The following is a 22,581-nucleotide window of genomic DNA, read 5'->3' as shown; positions in this document are numbered from 1 at the left end:
GGAATACATAGGAACTAAGACAGGAACCATGCTAAGAGTGGTAGGATAAAGGGTGTTGCTTTCCATTTTAAGTTTTCTGCGATGTTTGTAGGCAGCTTTACGGTTTTTGCTTTTGTTTTTTAAGATTTTTATTTATTTATTTTTTTTATGATAGTCACAGAGAGAGAGAGAGAGAGAGAGAGGCAGAGACATAGGCAGAGGGAGAAGCAGGCTCCATGCACCGGGAGCCCGATGTGGGATTCGATCCCGGGTCTCCAGGATCGCGCCCTGGGCCGAAGGCAGGCGCCAAACCGCTGCGCCACCCAGGGATCCCTAAGATTTTTATTTTTAAGTAATGTCTACACCCAAGGTGAGGCTCACTCACAACCCCAATATCAAGAATCACATGTTCCACCTACTGGGCCAGCCAGGAGCCCCTGTAGATGGTTCTCACAATAAAACAATAAAAATGAGTGAGAACACCTGGCCAAAAAAAAAAAGGTGGGGGGGCATACTAACAGGTCATTATTAGAGCCCAGGGGGCCCAGGGGCTCAAGGCGGGGCTCCCTGGAGGAGCAGTGCTTCAGGGTTTGAACGCGGGATGGCCTCAAAATAGGAGGTGACAAGAAGGGATGAAGGGTACAGAAGCAGATGGAGTGAAACACTGTCTCAGGATGTGAAGTGGCTTTGGACTACGGAGGAGAGGAGCAGCCCCACCCCCGACGGCGGCCCACGGGGCCTCCCAGGCCAACCTGGCCGTCCACCCCGCCCCCACCCTGACACCTCGAGCTGGAGGTTCCGGCTCGTACACAGGGCCCCGCCCAGGCCCCGCCCCTCAGCAAGATGGTGACTCCACTAGGCCCGCCCCCCGCCGCCTCCGCGGCCGCGGAGAGGGGCGTGCGAGCGTGTGCGCATGCGTGGTGCCACCGGTGGGCGCGTCCAATAAGTGACCGGGGGATCCCCGCAAGTAACATGACCAAAAAGAAGCGGGAGAATCTGGGCGTCGCTCTGGAGGTGAGGCGGCCGGTGGGGCTGGGCCGCGTCGCCAGCTGCCTTCCCCCCGCGGCGGGTACAGCGGGGCGGCCTGGCTGCAGGTTGGCGGACGAGGGGCCGACGCGGGCTTGGGAGGGGGCGCTAGGGGCCTGAGGGCGGCCGACGGGGTACCCGGAGATGAGGGGCAGGCTGAGGGGAGCGGCGCCCGGAGATCCCGAGGGGCCGCCAGCGGCCAGCGGCGGGGACAGGGCAGCCGGGGCCTCCACGGGCAGCACGCGCGGAGGGGAAGGGGGAGCCGCGAGGGGCGGGCCCCGAGGGCAGGGGCACCCCAAAGTGAGGGAACCCGTACTGCTGAGGATGTTGCTAAATGGCGTGAACGACCCCTGAGATGGGGAATTTCTCGTCTGGGGTTTTGAAGCTCGTGGCTCGAAGATTACTTTGGGAATCTGTGGGAATTTGTGGGGAATTCTGGAATGATGAAGTTCCCAAAGAGCTTAAAAATAATATGCTGCATAAGGAAGGGAAAGAACATTAAGGCTTATTGTGCTACTCCCTTCGCGTACTCAGCCCTCACCACAAGCCTCAACCGATGGGGAAACTGAGGTTTCAGGCAGAGCCCAGGCTCTGGGAAGCGGGGGGGGGGGGGGGGGGGGGGGGGGAGCAGCGCGGGCGATTCGCCCTCTGGCGCCTCTCCTCTGTGTTACAGTCCCTCGATGGCTGCCCGGGGTTACCAGACAGAGACCGGGGAGTGGTCTTCAGGAGCTTACTGCCGGTTCCGTAATGCTCGAACTTCAGGATGAATGAAGAATGATTTGTAGAGCTTGTTGCAAATGGAAAGTTGAATTGTCTCCCACCCCGAGTAATTCAGTAACATTTGAGTGTACCTTTTCAACAAGAAATAAGCGTTTTTTAAAAAAGGTTTTATTTATTTATTCATGAAACACATAGGGAGAGGCAGAGACACAGGCCGAGGGAGAAGCAGGCTCCCTGTGGGAGCCCGACGCCTGAACTCAGTCCTAGGACCCCGGGATCATGACCTGAGCCGAAGGCAGATGCTCAACCTGCTGCGCGGCCCCCGCCCCCCGTCCCCCTCCCTTCTTTTTTTTAAAGTGGGCTACAAGCGCATCGTGGAGCTTGAAGTCATAAACCTGAGACTGAGAGTCCCATGCTCTACCGACTGAGCCAGCCAGGCAACCCCTGGTTAAAAATGCAGATTTTTAACCAGCTACACACACCCATTCTGACACAGGTTTTAGTATCACCCCTTGAGAAATATTGACTTACTTGGTACAGAAAAGAGGTTGATGGAAGTATGACCCTCCCTCTAAAAGAGAATATGAGGGCAGCCCGGGTGGCTCAGCGGTTTAGCGCCGCCTTCAGCCCAGGGCCTGATCCTGGAGACTTGGGATCAAGTCCCACATCAGGCTCCCTGCATGGAGCCTGCTTCTCCCACTGCCAGTGTCTCTGCCTCTCTCTCTCTCTCTCTCTCTCATGAATAAATAAAATCTAAAAAGTAAAATAAAAGAGAATATGAGTGGTAAAATGAGGTGGCACTGGGTGATGGGAAAAGCATAGACTTTATAACCTGATTAGGACACAATAAGCTGCTGTAACAGTGAAATCCTAAAATTCAGTAGCTTCAGAAAGTTTATTTTATTCTAATAGGGCAGACCAGGAATTGACAGAAGTTGTCCATAAATGATCAGATAGTACATTTCTAGGCTTTGTGATCTCTGTTGCAACTACAGTTGATCCTAATTATTCATGGATTCTGTATTTGTGAATTTGCCTTCTTGCTAAAATGTTTTTGTAACCTCCAGATCAGTACTTGCAATGCTTTTGCAGTAAGCCTCAAACAAACCAGTAAAAAATTAGAGTCACCTGAGGTGCAGCCAAGGTCGAACAAAGCATTGTTCTGCTGTCTTATTTCAGCTTATACCGTAAACAGGTGTCCATTTAGTGCCACATTTTTTTGTGTCTCTGTGCTTTTTGTTGGTGATTTTGTTGCTAAAAACAGCCCCCAAGTGTAGTGCTGAAGTGCTATCTAGTTTTCCTAAACTGCAAGAAGGCTGTATTTGCCTTACAGAGAAAATATGTTAGATAGGCTTTGTTCAGAAATGAGTTATAGTGCTGTTGGCTAGGAGTTCAATGTTAATGAATCAATAATATATATTAAATAAGGTCTCTAAACAGAAACACACAAGAAACAAGGTTTTGTATTGATCACTTGATAAAACTGTTGTGACCAGAGGCTCTTAGGAATCTAACCTGGTTCAGTATTTGATAATTCATTTTTGGCAGCAACTTTATAGAACATAACTATCATGAATAAGGAGCATCAGCTAAGCTTAGATAGGCTATCTCAGCACAAAAGCAGCCATGGGCAATAGAATTAACATAGAATTAATGGGTGTAACTGTGTTCCAATAAATATTACTCTTTTTGTAAAAGATTTTTATTTATTTATTCATGAGAGACAGAGAGAGGCAGAGACACAGGCAGAGGGAGAAGCAGATGTGGGACTCGATCCCAGGACCCCAAGATCATGCCCTGAGCCAAAGGCAGACACTTAACCACTGAGCCACCCAGGTGCTCCCCCAGTAAAACTTTATTTACAAGAAAAAGGCAGTGGCCTGTATTTGGGCCCCAGCTTATAGTTTGCCAGTCCCTGGTCTAGAAGTAGAATATGGCTCTGCCATATTTCCCTCATCTTGTGGTGCTGCCATCCCTCAGTACCTTAATGTCACCTCCTGAATGAAACTAAGTCACATCCCATTGATGTGTACCCTGGCAGAGAGAGAGTAGAGGAAGCATAAGCATCACTGTCTTAAAAGTCATGGGCCTGGGGGCACCTGGGTGGCTCAGTTGGTTAAGTATCCGAGTCCTAATTTCGGCTCAGGTCATGATCTCATAGGTTTTGGGATAGTGCCCCATGTTGGGCTCCTGGCTCAGCGGAGAGTCTGCTTGAGATTCTTTCTCTTCCTCTGCCCTCTCCCCACTCACACGCTCACTTGCTTGCAGTCTCTCTCTTTTCAAATAAATAAATCTTAAGGAAAAAAAAAAAGAGTCTTGGGCCCAGTGTGCCTACTTTCCATTGGCAGCAATGTGAGCTAAGACTTGAGACCTCACCCACCTGCAAGGGGCTGCTGGGAAATGCATTCATTGGCTTGGAGAAGGCCACACGGCCAGCTATAACTGCATCACTGCGGAAGAAGGGCCTAGCCTGTCTAGTGGACAACCTGCAATCTCTACTGCAGATTGCAATTTACCTCAAGTGTGGTGGGTTTTAGTTCTTTTCTAAACTCAATTTAGTTAACATATACTGTATTTTTTGTTTCAAGGGTAGAATTTAGTGATTCATCCATTGCATATAACACCCTGTGTTCCTCTGTACATCAAGTGCCCTCCTTAATGCCCATCACCCTGTTACCCCATCCCCCACCTCCCCTCCAGCAATCCTTAGTTTCTTAGAGTTCAACATCTCTTATGATTTGCCTCCCTCTGTTTTTATCTTATTTTATCTTATTTTTATCTTATTTTCCTTCCTTTCCCCTATGTTCATCTGTTTTGTTTCTTAAATTCTACATATGAGTGAAAATCATATGGTATTTGTCTTTCTCTGGCTGACTTATTTTACTCAGCATAATACCCTCTAGTTCCATTCATGTCATTGCAAATGGCAAGATTTTCTTATTTTTGATGGCTGAGTAATACTCCGTTATATATAATATTCCATTATACATGTATTCCATTATACATATATTCCATATATAATGTAATACATATTTATATATATATATAAAGCCCATCTTTATGCATTCATCTATTGATGGACATCTGGGCTTTTTCCATATTTTGGCTATTATGGACATTGCTGCTGTAAATGTTGGGGTACATGTGCCCCTTGAATCACTATGTTTGTATCCTTTGGCTAAATACCTAGTAGTGCAATTGCTGGGTTGCAGAGTAGTTTTATTTTTAAATTAAAAAAAAAATTTTTTTTTTAAGATTTTATTTATTCATGAGAGCCAGAGAGAGAGGCAGAGAGACACAGGCAGAGGGAGAAGCAGGCTCCATGCAGGGAGCCCGATATGGGACTCGATCCCGGGTCTCCAGGATCACACCCTGGGCTGAAGTTGGCACTAAACTGCTGAGCCACCCAGGCTGCCCTATTTTTAACTTTTTTGAGGAACTTCCATACTGTTTTCCAAGTGGCTGCACCAGTTTGCATTGCCACCAACAGTGTAAGTGGGTTCCCCTTTCTCTACATCCTTACCAATGTCTCTTATTTCCTATGTTGTTAATTTTAGCTATTCTGAATGGCGTGAGGTGGTATCTCATTATGGTTTTGATTTGTAACCTCAGGTGTGGTTTGAGGATGTGGGTCTCCAACCCCTCTTCCTTTGGCCATCTCCACTACAGAGGTTAGAAAAGCTCAAGAGATGCTTTCCCAGACTGAAATGTGGCTTTGAGGAGATCATATGTGTGAAATACCTAGCATGTGCCTGGCTCAGGGTGGAGAAAATCAACAAACAGTACCCTTATTAGTAGCCTTTATAGTTCTTTTCCAGTCCGTCTTCCATCATGGCTAAGTCCAATCCCCTTGTTCAGACTTAGTTTCTTTTTCTGAAACATGAAGACCTTGGATTTCAATAGGGGTTATAAGTTCATTGACTGTGATCCAAATACAGATCACAGATATCTTTTGTTTGGCTGACATAGAGGTTCCTAAAATGGTTTAAATTTGGTGGGCATATGCTCTCTGAGTGCCTTTACCGGTCACATTCACTCTTTTTTTTTTTTTTTTAATCCTGTCAATACCAATGTAGATACTTATATTTGTGATCTAAGGTTACTTTTGCTTGGATATTCTAAGATTCAAGATCTATAACTGTGCACCTTAGGAAAAGCTTGGCATCTGGCTGTCTCCCCACCTGTTCCTCTGCCCCCAGCGGATCTGAGTATTGAATATGCACTGATGCTCAATAGCAGTGGATATTGTCCTCTTATTAAAAGTCGTACGCTCAGAGCCAATGAAGTAGTGATTTAATCAAAATGTTTGTTAATCTGACGAGTGCAATAAAACCCCCACAAGTGAGTGATCTCAGCACCTGCAAACAGTCTCTACTTGTTGTAATGAAGCAATTACCAAGCAGGCAGCACTCAACCTGAGGGCTGGCTTGCGCCAGCTGTACAGGGCAGTCACCTCCCAGGATAACCAAGGCACCCTTAGCTCCTCCACTCATGTCTCCTCTCAAGGTCTTTTTCTCTAACTCATTTGCCACCCTGTAAGACCTCAGAGTTGGAAAAAACTGGCTATGAGTTTAGCTTCTGAGAGTTAATTCTGATTAACGAGAGAACACTCAGATGAGAAATCACCAGCTCTGCTACTGATTTTAATGTGTAGAAGGAGGGAAAGTCTGCATTTCAGTCTAATGCAGGATTTTGGCTGATGTAAATCCTGTTTCTGCTTTTGTAACCTCTGATAGTAATGAGCTGTTACTTGGTCATTGTATTTTTCTTTCACAGCTAGACCATCCAGGTTGGTGTCTTTAGATGTTTCAACAGCCAGTGGGTGTTAACAGGTCTGTGGTGTCTTAGCTGACATCTTAAGGGGGTTAACTGGATTAGATTTGGTCCCTAGTACAAAAATCTACCAGTTTGGAAACTTTGGCCTCCAAGGTACAGAAAACTGATCTAAGTAAAAAGGAATATACTTTCTTCCCCATAACAAATTTGGAGGTGGGATCCCTGGGTGGCGCAGCAGTTTGGCACCTGCCTTTGGCCCAAGGCGCGATCCTGGAGACCTGGGATTGAATCCCACTTCAGGCTCCCGGTGCATGGAGCCTGCTTCTCCCTCTGCCTGTGTCTCTGCCTCTCTCTCTCTCTCTGTGTGACCATCATAAATAAATAAAAATTAAAAAAAAAAAAAACATTTAAAAAAAAAATTTGGAGGTAAGCTCTTGACATTGGTTCAAACGCTAAGTCAAGGCCAGCATTTCTGCATTCTCTTAGCGGTTTCCTCATAGTCACAAGATGGCTGCCACCGCTCCAGTCATCATATCCAACTTTAAGTCAGAAAGAAGGATAAAGGAACTACAATACTGTCCCTTTTATCAACAAAGCATTAGCTGTCCCAGGAGTCTTCCAGCTGACTTCTGGAACATCTCATTGGCCAGAACTGGATCATGACCATGCCTGGCTGCAGTGAGTATGGGAAATCTTCTCTTGAGCTTTTCTAAGTAGTGGAGGTGGGCAAAGGAAGAGGGGTTGGGAATTAATGTTGTGTTGGCCAACTAAACATCTACTAGAAGGAATACAAGCAAATGGGAGTCATTTAAATTCAGAATCCTTACCAGAAAAAGAGGTGGTAAATTGAGGGGAGAAAATGGCCTAGGCAGATGAGCACCAGGAGGAAAGAACGTTGACATTATAATTATCTGCTTAGTATAGACCACTGCTGTTGCTGTAAGCTCTCTGAAGGCATAGAGGGGCAGAAGCACCAAGTTGTTGGTTTGCACACTGGCCTCCTTCCATGGAGGGCAGAGAGATACCCAAAAAAGAGGCAGACCACTCCAGGTTGGTAGGTGGCAGGTTTACTAAGTAAGGGAACTTACATGTGAGGCTTGTCTCGGGCGATAAATAAGAGGAATAGATTTCTGCACCTGCCCGCCAAATCTTCAAAGTTTGGGTAGAGGCCGTAACTGGGCTGTCACATCTACAGTCCAGATGGTCTCCACAGCACATGGTCTCTCAAGGCTCTGTCCTTGGAATAGCTCCACCACGGAAACAGTGGGCAGCACAGTACATTCCAAGGTCAGTGGAGGGAGGCGGAGCCTCCGATGGCCCTGGTCCCGCGCTCAGGTCAACCAGTGGTCATGTCCTCTCCGTTACCTCCTCCAACACAAGGGTGGAGACAGTCACAGTTCTGGAACCAATTTTCTGAGACAAGGGCCAGAAGTAGCTTAGTGGAGCATTAATACTTCCCGAATTGGCTTGAATGGCTGGAGGAAGCACTTGAACCTCGCCCCTGCCGTCCAGGCCCCGTTGAGGGGTTCAGTGGTCAGAGGTTAGGAGGCCACTGTAGGGCAGGCAGTTGGACACCACCTTACCGGGCAGCCACCGTCCAGGGGCTGGGAGAAGGGCTCACAGCATGCAAACACCACAAGGGCCACTGACCATTAAATAAGCCCCACCTGCTGCCTGGCGCAAGCGACAGGTTGCCGTCGGGCAGGTGATTTCTCTCGGCAGCCTGTGTCTGGCTCCATTCCACTTGACGGGGGTCAGGAGACTAAAACCTCATTACCTAACACGGCTGGATGTCAGCATGTGTGGAGTGGCTGTTTGCCAGCATCTTAATTAATGAATTCATAAGGCATGGGGTGGATGCCAGTTCTTGAATAGTGTTTTGAGCCTTTCAGAGATGAAGAAGCTTTTGCTAATTTATCAAAAAATATATATGGGGGGGAAAGAAGAGAAAACATACCCCAAACAACGTCCTGGCCCAGGGACAGCTGCAGGCTTTAGGCAAGGACTGATGTGGCTCTCCTGGTAGAGCAGCACACCAGAAGGCCTCACAAGGCGTCAGAGCTTGCAGGCGTTTCAGCAGAGCCCCTTGTGTTCCTGACCTGGGGCAGGGGCAGTGATTCTCCAGAGAAATGATGAGCTCTCTGCTTTTCCTGAAAATTGTTGGTTGATTAAAACTGGGAAGGTTTACGGTCTTCATCTGCTTGGCCTGGGAGAGAAACTTCTGATGGTTTGGGGAGACATGCATGGAGGTGTTTGTCTTCTGTCTCCACAGAGCCCTGAGCCTCCTCCACAGGAAAACTTCCTTTCAGCAGTGTCAGGGCAATCGGCCCTTTGGGGTTTGAGGCTGGTCACCCGGAAAATCAAGGCCCCTGACTCCAATGTGACTTGGCCCAGTGGCCTGATGGCCTCAGATGGAAAGCCCCAGCACTCTTGCCACAGACCATCTGGGCAGGTGTTCTGGCCTCCTTACCCATTATAATAAATGTCCTGAGGCCTCCCTGACATGTAAAAATGAGTGGATTTCCAGAAATCCAGTACTGAGGCTGCTGGGGCTGGAGATAAAACAGCTGGCACCACTCTCAGGGCTGTGAATTGGCACGTGAAAAGAAAGGCCTTGCTACCGACTTGGGAGAGAAGGGCTTATCAGGCCCACCTGGCTCACCTTTCTCCTTCTCAAAACTAGGTCTGTTTTGTCTGGATTTTGGAGGGTGCTGTGGCTGTTTAGGCAATCTGGGGGAGGGTGCCAGGGATATTGGAGAAGCTAGAAGTTGCGAGGTGATTGCCTTCAACACAGAGCATGGGCGCTCTGCTCCCGTCTCACTGCCTCCAAGCAGATTGTGGTCAGGTTCTTCCCTCAGGGAGAGTAGCTGTTACGTGGACAGAGACTAGGCAAAGCCCTTGTACGAGATTATTCAGAGTAGAGACTGTTGAAACCAGATCAACAAGCTTAGATTGGCTTCGACTGGGATGTGGAATGACTTTGTTCCAACAGAACCCTTCTTTGTCATGAATGTTTTCATGAGGGATTTTGGAGAAAGAGCTTGAAGTGTTGGAAAGAACATAAGCTTTGAAGCAGAAAGACTCAGATTCAGACCCTCAGCTCTGCCACTTTCCAATTACGTGACCTTGCTTAAAATCTCCTTCCTGGGAGTTTGCTTCTCTCTAAAACAGGCCCAGGGGCAGCCCAGGTGGTCCAGTGGGTTAGCGCCGCCTTTGGCCTGGGGCATGATCCTGGAGACCTGGGATCGAGTCCCATGTCGGGCTCCCTGCGTGGAGCCTGCTTCTCCCTCTGCCTGTGTCTCTGCCTCTCTCTCTCTCTCTCTCTCTCATAAATAAATAAAATCTTTAAAAAAAAAATTCTAAAACAGGGCCAGCCCCTTCCTTACAGAGCTGCTGCAGAGGTTGGTAGTGTCCACGAAGCTGCCACAGGCCCGCCCAGCCTAGGGCACAAGGAGGGCAGTTACTCCCAGGAGCTACGGGTGGCTTCGGGCTGGTGGCGCTCTGGGGGGCGGGGGGGCGGCTAAACAGCACAGCCTTGCACTGCCCAGCATCCCTGTGTCCTGGCTGGGTGACCCTGGACAAATAACTTCATTTCCACGGCCAGAGCTTTCTTATCTGACATTTTGTCAGAAGGCGGATGGCGGCCTAACACCATGTCACAGTGCCTGCGTCATTCACCTCGTGTCGTCTCACCACTTAGGTACCTTTTCCTCTCACATCAGCACAGGAAGGGTGAATACAGGACAGTAAGATACTTTGAAAGAGAGGCTACATTCACATAACTTTCATTATATAGCATTTTGTTGCTATTATTGTTAGTCTCTTCCTGTGCCTAATATATAAATTAAACTTTATCATAAGTATGTACATACAGGAAAAACACATCATATATATAGGGTTCAGTACTATCCGTGGTTCAGGCATCTGCTGGGCTCTTGGGGCGTGTTCCCAGCAGATGGGGGTGCTGCTGAACTGACGATACTACTTCTCCCCTCACAGGGTTATTGTGAGCATTCTGTGTGTGAGGTGCTCAGCTCGGCGTACAGCGCATGCCGTAGAAATGTTGGCTGCTGCTGGTAGCATGATTTAGTTTTGCATGGGCTTTTGGCTTCTGGAAGCTGCTTTGCCTTGTGCTGTACCATCTAGATACCCCCACACCATGCTCTTTATTAGCAGGTATCTGACCAGGCAGCTGTGGGATATGCCCCGTGACCACTGCCTGACTCCTGAGGTTAACCTGTTCCAGCAACTTCTGGCAGTCACTGGCCAGAAGCTCTTGAGAGCAAGGCTGAGAAAACCGGAAATAACTTACTAAACCAAAGAGTAGAATAGCCTACGTAACGCAGAGTTCTAAGTCCTGAGAGTGCGTCCTGCAAAGCCTGACCCCAGACAGTGGCTTGAGGTGGGTGGGGAGCCACCTCCCAGGCTGTCGAGCTGCCACAGGAGCCCCATTCAGCCGGCCTCGGTAGGAGCACCTGCGACAGCCCGTGGCTCATGTCTGTCAGAGAATGAGCTGTGCATGAGGGCCTGGCAGCAGCCTGACCTGGAGCTGCCCCGCCCCAACCCCACGGGGCTGGGCCTGACCTGACCGGTGTGCTGGGCAGTTATCTGTGAGTGAGCTGGCACTCAGGTTCACTGTCCCCAAAGAGGCAGGGTTTCTATTCCAGGAGGCTCCACACTCCTGAAAAGAAGCCTCACGGGGATTCCAGACGAATTTTACAGTTTCTTTTAACACAGTAGTTTTATGGCGTTATAGGGCCCCAGGGAGACTTCCCTAAAGCTCTGAGAATAAGGTGTTATTCCCCACGTCAGATGGCAGAGGGGATTTTGCTTAGCTGACTCGGGGCTCTTGAACCCCGGGAGCAACACCCGGTGCCCACAGCACTCTGAGCCGCATCCCAAGGGCGCTTGAGGAAGGCTACAGGAAGTCTCTGGCCCTGATGACTAGAAATGAAGAAGCCCTTCCCTTGGCACCTGCCAACAGGATCAGTGCCCCACTTGGCTGGGGTGGAGCCTCTGCTGACCTTGACTGGCAGGCTGACTTTAGATCTTCACATTCTTATGCAAGAAATGCAACCCACTCCCACCCCCACCTGCCACTACCACCCCGTGGAGAATCCTTGGTCCTAAATTATTTCACTGAGCCTGCTCCTCTGCCTGCTCTTGAAGCCGCCCACCAGGCTCCAGGCTCTGATTCCTCAGTCCACGCTTAGGTCAGAAAGGCAGCGGTTCTCGTCCCCACTGTGGTGGAATCACTCACAGGCCTTTCCTGATCAAGTACAGATTTCCTGGATCCCAGTTCCAGAGCCACCTCTGGGACCTTCAGCTCCTCCCTACTTAAGGGATGCTCCTTCCCACTGCCTACCTTCTATACTTTTTCCCTCCTGCTCTGCATCTGCCTTTCTGGGCTCAGGCCCGCAGTCCCACCAGGGCACCCTGCACACTCACCACCTACTTCCCGGTCCCCTGAACTGCAGCACACAGCTTTTCACACCTACAAAGTCCTCAACCCTGTGTGAAGTGCCAGAAGGCACAGTTTGTAACTGTGGTAGAGAGCTCACACCCCCAACTTTCTGACTTCTAGTGTCTCTTTGCAGCTGCACTTCACCTGCTGACCATCATCTCAAGTAGACACTGTTCTTTGTCCCTGTGTAAAAATGGACACTTGGTCTTCTGAATATAAAGGTCGTGCATAGACTTTTTTTAATGACGTTTTACATTGAGGGTATCCATTCTCTGCTCCCACACTGTGCCTGAATGAGTGCCGCATCTCAGTGGCCACCTTGGCTGTTCCCACTTTGCCTGTGATGGTGACAGCCAGCAATGCTGCCCTCTGTAGCTCTGGGAAAGTCTCAGTGCCTGAGTCAGTCTGGGGCCGGCCACACTCCTCCTGCTGGTTGACCCTTGTATCCAGCCTGTTGGGCAGGAGTCCTGGGAGCCTCTGTGGCCTCCAGAGTACAGCCTTCTCTTCCTACTAGAGTTGGTCCAATCTCTTTGATGGGGCCTCTTTCTGCCTTAGTCCTGGGGCTTCACATTCCTTCTCCCAGCTCAGCTGGATGCCAGGCCCTGTAGAGCCATGGTGTGGGTAGACATGGTCTCCACCTGCCAGGCTACACCTGCCTTTCCGTGTACCCTCAGATGCCTGTCCCTGCCCAGACCACACCTGAGTCTGTGCGCTTAGACACTGCTCTGGGTGTCAGCCTCAGGTGCCACCAGGCCCAACCTCAGAGCCCCACCCCAGCTTCATCCCCAGGTAGGACATGAGGTACCCTGCAAGCCCTCCCTCCCCACCTCGACCGCTGAATCCCTCCATAGACTCAAAAGGATGGCTGTATCCAAGCTAGACAGCCTCCCCTTCCAGCTGCTGCCAGCCAGTGATAAGTGGAGACTCCTCTCCATCACACACCCCTAGTGCTCCCTCCCTTACTCTAACCTCACATTAACTTACTTTTCTTTTCTCTAAAGATCTAGTGAAAACCATTCTCTGCTAATAATGATAGCACATACCTTATTTAACTCTTACAGTGTGCGTACTCGGCACTATTCTAAGCACCTGACATGTATTGCTTCATATCATCCTCACAACTTTATGAAATACGAAACATTAACTTGTTTTACACAGGAATAAGATGAGGCCCAGAATTACGGAAGTCCTTCAGAGGACAAGTGAGCCACAAGCTGAGGCACCTGATGGCAGCCTATACTCCTTACTGCACTTCTCAGGAACCACAGTCTCAGGCTTCCAGGCACTTGGGCTCCCAACTGCTTGCCTGGCTCTGACCCTATATTTTTAGAATCTTCTTCTGGCCATTTGTCTTCTTACTCTGGTCTTAACCTTGTGTCCTCTCTATTGTCTGTCATCTATAGCCTTTAACCTGGCGACAGAGGGAAAGCTAATCAAGGACTATAGATCTACCCTAGGGAGCCTGCGAAGTACATGATCCACACGCATGCCACCCAGAGTTGACTGAAAACCCAATGAGCGGCCTCCTCTAAGGCCCATTTCCTGGGTCCTCTCCCCCATTCCTGGCCCATCCGAGTCAGCCCCACTCTGTAGCCACCACTAAAAGATGCATCCTGACCTTCCCTCCCCGCCTTCTCACAGCCAGGTCACCCTGAATCTTTGCACCCATCATTATAGCTGCTGGAGAGCCGGCTTCTGCTTCAGCAAATGCTGCAGGGTGTTTGACTGCCAGCAGGGTCACCTTCTGAGGACGGGTTTGTGGCCTATAGAAGAGCTGCCTGACAGTCTCAGCCTCCCCTCACTCAGCCCACATCAAGCAGCTGGGTTATAAAAAAGGGGAACTTGCTATTTAGAAGGGAATCAGAGGGAGAGCTGTCAGCAGGACATAAATATTCATAGAGGGAGGTTAGAACTTGAGTCCCTAAAACCTTGATTTGTGTTCGTCCGTTTAAGCCTCATTAAAAAGTGGTAAATGAAAGTGGGGATATTCAGTGGAACTGCAGATAAATTGGGCTTGTTCAGATAAAGGCCTCCAACTGCCAGCTCCACAGGCCCTGCCCAGAGCACGATGGCAGATTGGCTTGGCCACTTGTGGTTTGCCAGCCTCAATTTAAAGATTTTGCTCAGCATGAGTTCCCGGCCTTATTCTGGGCCAATTACCACTTATTTGGGCACCTGGTTGCCTTCCAGATGTGTTTAGGGATGGAAATCCCCAACCTGCTTCCCCCCAGAGTGACATGCAAACTGGGACTTGGCCCAAGGGGTGACAGGAAGAAATCTAACCTAGGACCAAAGATTGGCACAGGGTTTTCCACCAAGTACATAATCTATGTGCCTGTGTAGTTGCTTCTCCTTTTAGCTTCCTCGAGCTTCTGTAGGCATGAGGGGAGGAGTTCAGGCTCTGGTTGCTACAGGAGGTCTAGATCTGCCCCTAGCTCCTCGGCTCCATCCACGTCCAACCCTAGTTATTCCTCCATAGCTACACACACACAAAGACTGCAGCAGGCCGGGCCTTGTGGTGACCACAAAGGGGAGACAGACAGCCCCCATCCTAGGATGGCAGCTACAAAGTCAGGCACCCTTAGGAGCCAGGCAGTCACATGCGCAAGTGGAATGGGCCAGTCTGGGCTATACAGGATCCTTGGGCCACAAGTTTATACTGTCAGTGGAGGTCCCCAGAGTCCAGGAAGGGGAGGTTGGACACCTGTCGCTGGGATGACCTAGTGTGCTGTCAGCCTTATGAGAGAAGGGCTAATTAATTTGCCAGTGGAAGGAGATGGTACCCTTCAGCCAGGGGCAGCAGAGGTGGCCTTATGGAGGAGGTGACGCTTGGAGAATTAAGCTTTGGGATCTGGTGTGGAATTGGTGCCCTGTGATGTCTACACCATGGGATGGCAGCAGCAAGTCTCAGGGTCCCCAGGGGCTGGGCCGCGCAGTGGCCTGAAGCACATGCTGTTCTCTCCCAGTCCCACTGACCATCACATTGGACTGTCATTGTTCCCTGCGCCTGGCTGCTTGGTGCTTACTTCCCGACAGTGCAGGCTTCAGGATGGCCGCTGGCCGCCACAGGCACAGGCCCAGCTCCTTGCGGAGGCTGCTCCCTAGAACAGTCCCACCTTTGGTGCCAATTAGCAGAGAAGTGACATAATTAAGCAGGCAGTCAACTCAGGGCTCTTCCCTCCCACAGGGCCCTGCTTCTAGAGCTGGAGTCGGCAGCCAGCTGAGGCTGCAGGAAAGGGGGTAGATGGAGTGGCACTTGGGCCAGGCGTTGGGACAAGGCGAAGCGGCCGACCCAGAAGTGGCTGAGCTAGGTGCTGGCCAGGCAGAGGGACAGGTGGCTTCAAGTGCAGTTCTCCTGATGCCGGCCCCAGAACACCTGCCTGGGACTCTGGGATCCTCTGCACTTGCAGTCATGGATTACTGTCTCCGCAGGGGCCTTTCTGGAAGAGACTGGATAAAGAACTGGCTGAGACCAGTAAGGAGAGGGGTGCTCCAGGCTGATTCCTCAGAAGACTCATTCCCTCTGGGGATCCCAGTCTCCCATTTGTGAACTAGAGGTCATATTTGCTATGACCCAGGGATGTGGTGAGGAGTGAAGTCAGATGGAAGATAGAGCATCCCGGGGACCTGAGGCACCCATTCAGTCAGCTGCCATGAGGAACACAGGGCCCTCAGAACCTTCCCAGCCACCGAAATCTAGGCTCCTGCCAGCAGGAGGTGGCTGAGGAGACACCTGGAGACAGATGGACATGAATTTTCAAAGCCACATGTATGATACGAGTACCAGGCCTGGCCGATCTAGTCCAGTATTTTACAAATCATTTTCCCACAACTCACATTATATGCCCAAGAACACAGCTCTGAAACTATAATCAAAACAAATGGGAAAACTGATACTTTTGGCAGCCAGCCTTTGAGGAGCTTAGCTATTTTGCCCTACAAGTTACAGCTACCTTGATGATAGGCAATGTTTTTGCACAAGAACCAAGTCAGAAAGAAACAAGTTTTTTTGAGCTGTGTTTTTTTTACACTCAGTGATTTTTATTGATTCTTATAGCAAAATATATATTCTTAACTTGACTACCGGCAGAAGTGTGTTAATGCAAAAAATACCTCTGCTTTTTGGCCCCTAGATGTCCAACCACTGCGCCCCCCAATCCCTCCCATGTGGAGGGCTGGGGAAAGGCAGGGCCTCACTGCATTCTAGGCTAAGCCTGGGCGGCAGGTGCCTTTTGTGGGGCCAGCTGGGGCAGGTGCTGGGGAGGTGGGGTGGAATGAGGGACTGCTCCTGCCTGCCCCCAGCCCACGCTCGGTCCAGAGGGTCAGGGTGGTTCAGAGAACCTTCTGGCACCCAGAGCTGCCTCTGTGGGGCTCAGGCTGCACTGTGTGGAGGTAGAGGACAGCAAAACAGAGAGGCTGGGGGCCCAGGGGAGCAGGGTGCTGTCCAGGAAGACTCCGAGAGCCTCCTTCCTCCCCATCCCAGGATCCCAACTATTTTGCACATTGAAAGGCTCTGCCACCCATCCTGCTCTGCTGGGTGCTGTGTTGCAGATCGATGGGCTGGAGGAGAAGCTGTCACGGTGTAGGAAAGACTTGGAGGCAGTAAACTCCAGGCTCCACAGGGCGGAGCTGAGCCCAGAGGCCAGGTACTGTGTCTGCCCCTGCCTCTCCTTCCTCCAGCCCCCATCTTCAGCCTGGGGCCCTGGCCCTGGGCTTCCATTCACCCTACCCCTGGCCACTGGATATTGGGGCCCTCGTTCCCTCGTCCGTTGCCCTGGTGTGCCAGCTGCCCCTCAGATGGGGGGAAAAGGGCTTGAGCAATAAAACACCTTTTCCCCTCATAGGAAGTCTCTGGAGAAGGAGAAAAACAGCCTGATGAGCAAAGCCTCCAACTATGGTAAGAAAGTTCCTTTCCTTTACCAAGCCCATCCTCCAGTCCCAGGGTCAAGAGGACAAACAGCCCAGGAGCCCACCAGGTCCTGGGGATCAAGAGGGTTCTTGGAAAGGGAGTCAACCTCACCACCCCTCCCCCTCCACCCACCCCCAGTCCCCACTGAGGCTATAGGGAACCCACTGTAAGCCCAGCAGCCTGGAAGGAGAGCGGGTTTGTTCCTTTGTTCTGGGGGACATGGAGAGGCCTGTGGGTCTGCTCTTCCTCTGTGGGATGAAAGGGAATGGTTGCCGTCAGTCCAGAAGAGACTCCCGTCCACCCAGACTTGGGAGATCCACCCCCCCATCCCCTCCCCCCCTTGCACTCCATCCCAGGAAAACCCCTGGAGGTGAAGGAAGGGCTACTGTGGGTGGAGCAATGCTGCCACCTTCTGGGCACTGGGGGCAGAGCCAGGTAGAGCCAGGAGGGTGCAGAGCTGGAGGGTGGCTACTAGCACCCCTACCCCAACCCTGCCCCAAGCAGCCTCAGAGGAAGCCGGTCTGCAGAGGTTCATCAGACTTCTCTGTTCTGTTCTCCCCGAGAGACCTGACCTGCCAAGAATCAGCCCTAGAACAGTCCAGGTGACAGGGAACCTCCCAGAGGGACCAGTTTGAATCAACATTGTAAGCACAGCACATGCGTATGCACACACACCCCTACCTGGGCCCTAGTCTTGGTCAGGCCTGCCCAGAGCGGATTTATAGGTACCTACCCACTCCTCTACACAAGGAGGGGAGCAATATCCATTCTCCCTCAAGCCTAGCAATTTCCACAACTGCAGTATAAGCCCTCAGTTTACCTGAGAGGCACCACAGTATCACCCACCTGCTTGTCACACAAGGGGATGAATGGATTCAGTGTGGCCACAGAATAGGACTGGCTTCCTCTAGAAGGGAGCCCAACAACCCTTTGGGCACAGACTGTCTGCTCTTAGCATCCCTGGTTTCCACTTAGCTGGGCCTCCAGCAGGGGGCAGAACTGGAAGCACTGATGGGGTGGCCCCACCCCATACCTACTCCAGTGTCAGGCTCAAAAAGCCCTAGTCACCCTGAGTTTCTAGTTGCCCAGATGAGACCCCCTGAAAGGATGAGCGCCACAAAGCAGCCCCCTCACCACCACCGAGAGTGACAGGCCAGAGGACTCACCTGGTGATGCCATGCCAACACCTAGCTTGGCTTTCAGGTGTGGCCTTTTTGATGACCCCCTCATACACTCCATTCTCAACTTCCACTGCATTTGAAGAAAAATGGTTGAGCAGCATTGGGTGGTGGGATTCCTTTGGGCCAGGATCTGTAGCCAGAAGGTTGTGAAAATCTGGGCAGATCAAGGACAGTCATTTTCGTGGATAAGGAAGTGGAGGAGCAGGGAGGGAAGATCTCTGCTCTCGGAGTGTCTATACCCATTTGCCAGAGAGGCAGAGGAGAGCAGCGGATGGGCCCAAACTACATGTTCACTGCCCTCTTTTCTTCCAGAGAAGGAGCTACAGTTGCTTCGACAGGAGAACCGGAGGAACATGGTGCTCTCGGTGGCCATCTTCATCCTCCTGACCTTCATCTATGCCTGCTGGACCATGTGAGCCTGAGGTTTCTCTACGGTCAGCGCAGGGTCCCCTGGGCCTCCTGGTCACTACCAAGCAGGCCCTTCAAGCCTCAAGACAGCCAAGGTACAGGAGCATTTCTCCTCAACCCAGACACTGGAGGACTGTGTGTTGGTTCCTCCCTCAGCCCAAGGGAAAGGCAATAAAGAACAGCCACGCTGCTCCCATCTGCTGAGTAAATGTCATGGTCTAACTGCAGCTGGACGGCAGTGGGGGTGGCACTTGGGAATCCAGGAAGTAAAGATGTTCAAGGGGAAGTGCTTGGAGTCCCCAGCCTAAGTGGGGAATAAGGAGACAGCGGAAAGCAGTTTTCAAGCCAAAACTATTCTGGGAGCCATTTCCAGGGCTTAGGCATTGCGCCACCTGTCCATCGCCCCCACCAAACATACTGTCTTTGCCCTCCAGTCAGTGCCACTGCCTGTAATTATGGCAGAAAAAACTGCAGCCTGTGCACAGAGGGTGACTGGGGACTTGAAGTCATGTGGAGGTCCCACGGGAGCAGAGTTAATCCATCTTCAAGAGGCAAGCAGGGCTGGTGAAGCCTGGCAGAGGGAGTGGGCAGCAAGAGCCATGGTGATGACCAGACTTACAGTGCCGGTGGCCAGTAAATCAGGCAGTGTTCCTTGGAGAAGCAGTAGGGGCAGAGCCAACCTGAGCTGGGGAGGGAGGGGGCAGGAGAGGCAAACAGACTCTACCCCCCTACCGCGCCTGGACTCTGTCCCAGCACCCAGAAGGCCAGGGGTGGGAGCCCAGAGCAAGGCAGATCACAGTAGGGCTTGGCAGAGAATTCACCAATGAAAAAGGTGAAAAGAAAGGACCCTCAGGGCCAGGGTGGAGGAAGGAGTGAGAGCGTAGGCAGGCTGTAGGCGGCCAGCACGGGAGCTGTGGAGCTGCAGAGAAGCTCTAGCCCTGAGCGGAGAGGGAGGCGCCATCAGCACCTTCCCGCCTCACCCCAAGTACGGCACCCCCCACACCCTCCCCCGCCAGTGCAGGCCCAGAATGGAGGGGAGGCAGGGCAGGGGTCAGCAAAACCGTCTCTCCCTCCCTCTCTTCCTCCAGTCTAGTGACACTAATTGGTCTGACGCCTCTGTTATTTTAGTCACACAGACTGATCCTGGACTGTCACAGTGCCACCATGGAGTGAGCCATGTGATTTATGTGAAGGGGGCGGAAGGTGCCTCCCTGCCCCGCTGGCTGTAGGTTCATTCATTCTCCAGTTCCTGCTTCCAACAGGAGCTGCAGTTTCTGGACTCTTCCTGGACCCCTCTCTGGCAGCAAGCAGCAGGGCCTGCAGGGCCCAGGAACTTGGCACAGGCTCTGAATAAACCAGCCTGCTTTTTCCTTTTTTTTTTTTTTTTTTTTTTTGCTTTTTCCCCTCTTAAGCAGAGCTTCCCCCCTTCTCCAGCCCAAGCAGTTTCATCCAAGCCACACAGCACCAAGGACAAACAGCAATAGCCCCAGCACAGAGCCACACAGGCATTAAAAATATGTTTATCTTTAATGATCCAAGATTCTGCAAGACACACTGATATACCCAGAACTGGGTGGAAATACAGCTTTCTCAGCGGTGCTGCCGCCAACCTGGGGACAGGGAGGGGCTGGATGCTGGCTGGAGACCCCCCCCCCCCCCCCAGAGGTAGAGTCCATTCCAACCTCATGGAGAATCTCAGTGCCCTATCTCCATGGAAACCACCCTAGCACTGGGATGGGGCTCTAGGGAGCCCATAGGAGCATCTCTGAGAGGTATTTCCCATTAAAAACCACAGGTGCCCTCCCCCACCCAAAGCTACTGCCCAGCTTCCCCTCTTCCCCCCCTGCCAAGACAGGAAATGGAGTGACCACAAAAGGACAAACAAAAGTGACTGTACTTCCTATTGGGGAAGGGAAGGGTTAGCAAAGTGGCTGTGGCAAATAGGGGTGCCATGATTGCCAAAGGGCCAGGTGTGACCCCGCCCCAGGGGTACCCCGTGTTGCCAGGGGGCCCCTTCTCTGGGGCATAGAAAAAGGCAGGTCTTCAAGGCTGCTTCCTCTTTTAGAGCTGCCCAAGGTTCAGACCAAGAGGGGATGGGGTCCAGGAAAGCTCTACAACCCCAGGAGGCAGTCACACCCACTACCAAGACACTACCTGTGTCGTGATGCAGTGTCAGGGATGTGTGGCCCACATGCCTCCCTTTCCCGGCCTGCGGGACTGTCAGAGGTCCGGCTGGGAGGAACTCCAGGGAAGACCAGGACAGGGGTCAAAGAGGAGACAAAATCTTCTCCAGGTTGGCATCAAAACAGAGCAAGTTCAAAGAAACAAAACCTTGATTTGTACAGAGCTGCCCCTGGCCTACACCCACTCAGGGTCGGCCCAATAAAAAGTTGGGCAGAGCAGGAGCGTGGCCACCCTCAGGGCAGTGCATGGAACTCAGAAAAGTGAGTCTACAGGATACAAGAGAGAATGGCAGAGCCAAGACCCTGCTGTCCTCTGACACGTCCTCCACTGGCCGCACTTTCCCTGGGCCCTAACCTCAAACCCGCTGTAGGAGCAGCATCCTTCAGGCTGAGCCCTGGCAGGGAAGACTGTTCCCAGGCAGGTCTCTGGGAAGGGAAGTCTGAAAGGTGTCCCAGAAGAAACATGAGCGTCCGCTGAAGGTCCCTAACTGAGTTCTTCAGGGAGAATGGAGGGACCACCACCACCTCCCACCCCTTATGGCCAGGCTGCAGTGACTGTGCTCCCCAGGCCCTTTCCTAGAAGGGGAAAAAACCGGTACTGTGAGCCCCAGGCAAAGCGCCCTGACTCAAAGAACAACAGGTCATTCAACAGGGGTGGGCACCCCCACACCCTCAGGCGCTGTGTGTCTGGATGAACGAGAGGACATCTTCCTTGGACAGCTTGTCTGGGTCCTGGGGCTTCTGGGAGTCATGCACACGGATGCCATCCCCCCACTCCCAGAAGAGCCTGCCATAGTAACAGATGCTGGGGAGAAGGAAGAGAAAGGAGGTCAGAGGGCTGCACCCAGGTGGAGCAGGACCAAAAGATCACCACCCCAGCCCCAGTGACCACGATTTAGTGGGTTGGTTCTTAGGAGTCAGGTCAGGTGGGGTCAGCAGGGAGGAAGTTCATCTGACTCCAATTAAGGTCTTCCCTCTGGCAGCCAAAAGATACCCAGTAGGCCCTAGCTCCTCCTCCCTGCCTTCCAGAACCAGCTTTTCCCAACAAAAAGCTGCTGCTGCTGATTATGTCCAACAGGATTCCTACCTACAATTACTGATATTCCTGGTGTATCTGACTGCTGCTTTAATAAAACCGTATAGTGTGGCAACAGAAACTATTGTCAGTGGCTAGTTATAAGCACATTAGGGCTGCTGGCTGCTGTCAAAACCTATGACTTAACAATCCTGCAAATGGACATAGGTCCTCATGAGGTATGACTAGGACCTTGAGTCCCAAGGCATAGGGCTGCAGGTCCTCAGTATGTTTCCACTATCAGGCCAGTACCAGAAAGTCATGTAAGCAGTGGCTGCTCCAAGGGGCTGCCCACCTGGGACCCCAACCATCACAGCAGGTCCTAGCATCACTCACCTCTCACTGAGCTTCTACCCAGAAGGGGGCCACACCTTAGCGGGGGCCATATCCCCACCCTTGGGAGGAGCCCGGCACATGTTCAGGGGAGCACCTGGTTGGGCAGCCATCTTTCTCGGGACTTAGGGTGTGCCCCGAGAGGGCTGGCATCTTGGCAGGAGCACCAGAAACTGCAGAGGGGGAAGGCATGAAGGAGGACCACTTACTGAAATGGGGCAATGGAGTCTGCAGGGAGGTCAAAGGTAGAGATCTTGGTTTTCTTGTTGTAGAAGAACTTCCTCTTGAAGCTTTTGCTGAATCCCATAGTCCACGGCTCTGACAGAAAGAAGAGGGGAAAGGCCAAAAAGGACACAAATTATTCACAGGGGACAGGGACAGGCCAGCGTAGGGGTGGGTCTTTCTGTGCTCCTGTTCTTCCGTTCTTGTCCCAGAAAGCAGGTAGAGAATGGCCTGTGAGGACGCAGCCTCAATCACCAGTCCACAGGGGTCAAGGAGGACAACGGAGATCATTACCTCTCAGCAAC

The 22,581-nt window shown here is 51.5% G+C and overlaps 2 protein-coding genes and 1 long non-coding RNA gene across 3 annotated transcripts in view; 1 reads left to right on the top strand and 2 right to left on the bottom strand.

Moving 5' to 3' along the window:
• Nucleotides 1-841: 841 nt before the first annotated feature.
• On the top strand, nucleotides 842-18,659 carry CCDC167 (coiled-coil domain containing 167). The gene is made up of 4 exons (XM_025990848.2): nucleotides 842-993; nucleotides 16,517-16,611; nucleotides 16,810-16,862; nucleotides 18,368-18,659. The coding sequence occupies exons 1-4, from the start codon at nucleotides 952-954 to the stop codon at nucleotides 18,469-18,471; spliced, it is 294 nt and encodes a 97-aa protein (XP_025846633.2). The 5' UTR covers nucleotides 842-951; the 3' UTR covers nucleotides 18,472-18,659.
• On the bottom strand, nucleotides 15,985-18,371 carry LOC140594793 (uncharacterized). Its single transcript, XR_011996112.1, has 2 exons — nucleotides 18,041-18,371; nucleotides 15,985-17,122 (listed from the first exon to the last, which is right to left on the bottom strand). It is a non-coding gene; the product is annotated as an uncharacterized lncRNA (long non-coding RNA).
• A 1,312-nt stretch (nucleotides 18,660-19,971) lies between the features above and the next one.
• Nucleotides 19,972-22,581, bottom strand: part of CMTR1 (cap methyltransferase 1) — a 50,325-nt gene continuing 47,715 nt past the window's right edge. Inside the window, exons 23-24 of the mRNA XM_025990847.2 lie at nucleotides 22,264-22,372; nucleotides 19,972-21,451 (exon numbers count right to left, since the gene is read on the bottom strand). Of these exons, the coding sequence (XP_025846632.2) occupies nucleotides 21,319-21,451; nucleotides 22,264-22,372 (242 nt within the window). The 3' untranslated portion in view covers nucleotides 19,972-21,318. The remainder of the gene's footprint in view (nucleotides 21,452-22,263; nucleotides 22,373-22,581) is intronic.

This window comes from Vulpes vulpes, chromosome 1, assembly GCF_048418805.1.
Source record: "Vulpes vulpes isolate BD-2025 chromosome 1, VulVul3, whole genome shotgun sequence".
NCBI classification, from domain to species: Eukaryota; Metazoa; Chordata; class Mammalia; order Carnivora; family Canidae; genus Vulpes; species Vulpes vulpes.
The sequence above is the reverse complement of the archived record's forward strand: the minus strand, read 5'-3'. Positions and strand labels throughout refer to the sequence as shown.

Coding starts and splice junctions, on each gene's coding strand:
- CCDC167 (XM_025990848.2), top strand. CDS start 952: ATGACCAAAAAGAAGCGGGAGAATCTGGGCGTCGCTCTGGAG. Junction 16,612..16,809: donor GAGCTGAGCCCAGAGGCCAG/GTACTGTGTCTG, acceptor TTCCCCTCATAG/GAAGTCTCTGGAGAAGGAGA. Junction 16,863..18,367: donor GAGCAAAGCCTCCAACTATG/GTAAGAAAGTTC, acceptor CTTTTCTTCCAG/AGAAGGAGCTACAGTTGCTT.